Source organism: Frankliniella occidentalis, unplaced genomic scaffold, assembly GCF_000697945.3.
Source record: "Frankliniella occidentalis isolate FOCC.00 unplaced genomic scaffold, Focc_3.1 Scaffold40, whole genome shotgun sequence".
In the NCBI taxonomy this organism is placed as follows: domain Eukaryota; kingdom Metazoa; phylum Arthropoda; class Insecta; order Thysanoptera; family Thripidae; genus Frankliniella; species Frankliniella occidentalis.
Genome location: NW_026267170.1, coordinates 1,415,435 through 1,418,404, shown reverse-complemented (window position 1 = coordinate 1,418,404; position 2,970 = coordinate 1,415,435). Strand labels below are relative to the sequence as shown.

General features: G+C 36.9%; 1 protein-coding gene across 1 annotated transcript in view; it reads right to left on the bottom strand.

The window, feature by feature from the left end:
- LOC113215154 (centrosomal protein of 162 kDa-like) overlaps nucleotides 1–2,916 on the bottom strand; it is a 25,971-nt gene extending 23,055 nt beyond the window's left edge. The window contains exons 1-7 of the mRNA XM_026434746.2: nucleotides 2,721–2,916; nucleotides 2,297–2,440; nucleotides 2,056–2,098; nucleotides 1,900–1,971; nucleotides 1,246–1,815; nucleotides 1,058–1,170; nucleotides 876–983 (exon numbers count right to left, since the gene is read on the bottom strand). Of these exons, the coding sequence (XP_026290531.1) occupies nucleotides 876–983; nucleotides 1,058–1,170; nucleotides 1,246–1,815; nucleotides 1,900–1,971; nucleotides 2,056–2,098; nucleotides 2,297–2,440; nucleotides 2,721–2,738 (1,068 nt within the window). The 5' untranslated portion in view covers nucleotides 2,739–2,916. The remainder of the gene's footprint in view (nucleotides 1–875; nucleotides 984–1,057; nucleotides 1,171–1,245; nucleotides 1,816–1,899; nucleotides 1,972–2,055; nucleotides 2,099–2,296; nucleotides 2,441–2,720) is intronic.
- Between the last annotated feature and the right edge of the window lie 54 nt (nucleotides 2,917–2,970).

Below are 2,970 nucleotides of genomic sequence, written 5' to 3'. Positions count from 1 at the left end.
TATCGAGCAGCGGTAAACGGTTGGGCCTGCAACATGTGCTGTACCAAACGGTCCCGAGGCATACAGTGGGAAACAGGGGAAAGAGGGACTGCAACTGCTCATGCCCGGTGGGGACATTAGAGTTAAAACATTTTTCAAATAGAAGAAACTAAAACACCTGCAAATTTATCATGTCATACATAAGTGAGTGCAGAGATGAAGATGTGAGTTGAGAGGAGAGAGCAAATCAAAAGTACAACGGGATTCTTGAAAAAAGATGTGCTTTAATTCTGCTTTAAAACAAAGCACTTTGATAGGAATAAGAAGACACATCAACACCTTTGAGCAAAATTCATTGAGTAATAGTTGAACAAGATGCTACTTATTTGATGAGACCAATTTTGTTCTTGTAATATATCACATTTCTGACTGTTGCCAACAGATGTATAGAAAAATGTATGCTGATATTTATATTAAAATTCTGTGGTTTCCAAAAATAGAACTGTCAGAAGAAAAATAAAATAAAAATCAGCCACACTGTAAAAATCTTGACTAGACGCTAAAACCATGTTCTGTTTGGTCAGGGCACGATGCACACAGTGTCGTTGTCTGCCTTCAGGAGTGCCATCAACTTCAGAAGCTGCCTCTGCAAGCACACAGGCAGCATGTGTCAATGCTCAATGTATTTTTGCTTTCTCACCCTCTCAAACTCTTTAGACTTTTAATCCATAAAGTACAAAATGCTGATTGATTCTCATTTTTGTACGCTGATGATGAATTTGCAGGTTTCCAAATACTTTACAAGAGAGGCAACAAAACCTGATATGCAAATTCCATATGGCCCACAATTTAAAGGAAAAAGGGTTCATTCTGCCCAATGTAGTTGGAAAGCTTACCTTGACATCTTTTAGTTCTGCACACGTTTTTTCATTTTCTTGTTGATATCTTGAAATAATCTGCTCTTGAGACTTCATTTCATTTTGCAGAGCGAGAACAGATTGCTCCTAAAATATTTGGTTGTTTTTAATTTAATTGAAAAATCCTATGGTTTTGGAGATTTACAAGATTGCATACTCACTTGTTTGTTGGTTGTACACAGTTCTTCTCGCACCTGGTTAAGTTGTCCTTCGTGATGTCGACGAAGTTCAGCAACTTCTCTTTCATGCTGCCGTCTCAACCAATCAAGATCCGCTGCAGGTAGGTAATATAAGAGCTTTTGAATATTCTTAAATATTTTTAAATAGATCAAGCTAAAATGGTATTTACCTTTCAGCTTAAGACATCTTTTACGTTCCTCAAGAAATTCATGTTCCAAATTGAAACAACCAGGAATGTCAAAAGAAGGAGTATCCAAGCCTGGGACTGGTAGAGAAAGTTTTAAATCTGGAAAGTCACCACTGAGATGAGGCTTCAAAGTACCATCCACTTCCTTACGTATCTGCTCATATATTCGCTTGTATGTAACTTCAAGAGGAGTTCCCGCAATATGAGCAGGAAGAGCCCCTTCTTGCTGAAGGCTCCTAGAAGATAGCACCGGTTGATGACTACTTAAACTAACACTTTCAGTCTCATTAATTTCTTTTCCTAATATTGAAGATTCAATTGTATGTGTTATGTTGAGGAGTCTTTGTTGAGATGAACATCTCACAGAGTCTAGATAATTCTGCTCATCTCCCAGAGTGGTCTTCAGTGATCCTGAGTGATTTGATGAGCCTGATGCACTGCTGGAACTTATGCTCTTTGGTTTGGATCGGAAATGTAAGTGAGCATTCTGCCCGTCAAGTAGAGTCTCAGCTTCTCGTAGAATATCTTCAATATTTCTATCACCACTGGCTCCTGTACACAGAGAAGCTTAAAATGTAATAGAAGGTACACCAATACTAGTACCGTAAACATTCACAATGGACCTGCAAATTATACCTGATTCCAGATTGTTGGCATGCAATTTACTCATCTGCTCAAGTATACTAGCTACATCATCATCACTGGTATCTGAAAACAAAGCAAACATTTAATTTGATTGCAAAACATTAAAATATTAGACTGCACATCATTTAGGTAATAATTTTGACTCACCAGCTATATCATTAGGATGGACCCCCATTGATAAATAAAGCTCCTACATAAAGAACAAGACAATATTGAAATACATTAGGTATTTGATACTGTGTAGGATGAAAAAATATTGAACCCAGGACAGGCTGATTATCTTTAAAAGTATCTAGCATGGAAAGGTACTTCACAATAAAAAGGAAGGGACCTAGGTATGAAGGCCGATGAAAAGAATTTTGAACAAAAAACAACTAAGTGAGTATACCTTGCATAATTTTTCTTGTTGAATAAATGAAGCAGTAGATGAAGGACCGGGAACAGTCCCTCTGTTTGAAGTGCTGGGATCGGTGGAGGAAGTACTTTCAGTAACGTCCTCCATGTCGACATCATCCTTGACCTTCATTTTTGACTGAAAAAGGCAAAGAAAACTTTATGAAACTAGTGTGGTGAGTAAGAATAACTTCCAAATTACCTATAAATCAGTTTACTGATAAGTAACTGAAGTAATCAAGAAATTAATGTTTAAGTCAATTGCAAGATAAGATGCAACTGAAACATTAAACAATAGATGGATCAGTTCTATGCGTGCATTCAGATAACACCAAAAGAAAATTCAAATACAGTTAATGACATTTTGACATATGACAGCTCCTTAACCCTAGAGGAAGGCATTGATGATTGGTGCTTACCTTCACTTTTTTGTACATTGGTAAATGTATCGTCGAAAACTTTTATCATTGAAACAGCAAAATTAAATTAACTGTAAATCATCAAATAACGGAAACTTGGGGAAGTGCATCAGAAGACAGTAAGATCAAAGTAAATGTATGGACGTTTAACGAGAGAAACAGCAGACGACAAAACAAAACCAATAACCGAACGAGACAGACACGCACACCAACAAGACCATACCTAAGTCTAAAAAGAACATTCCATATT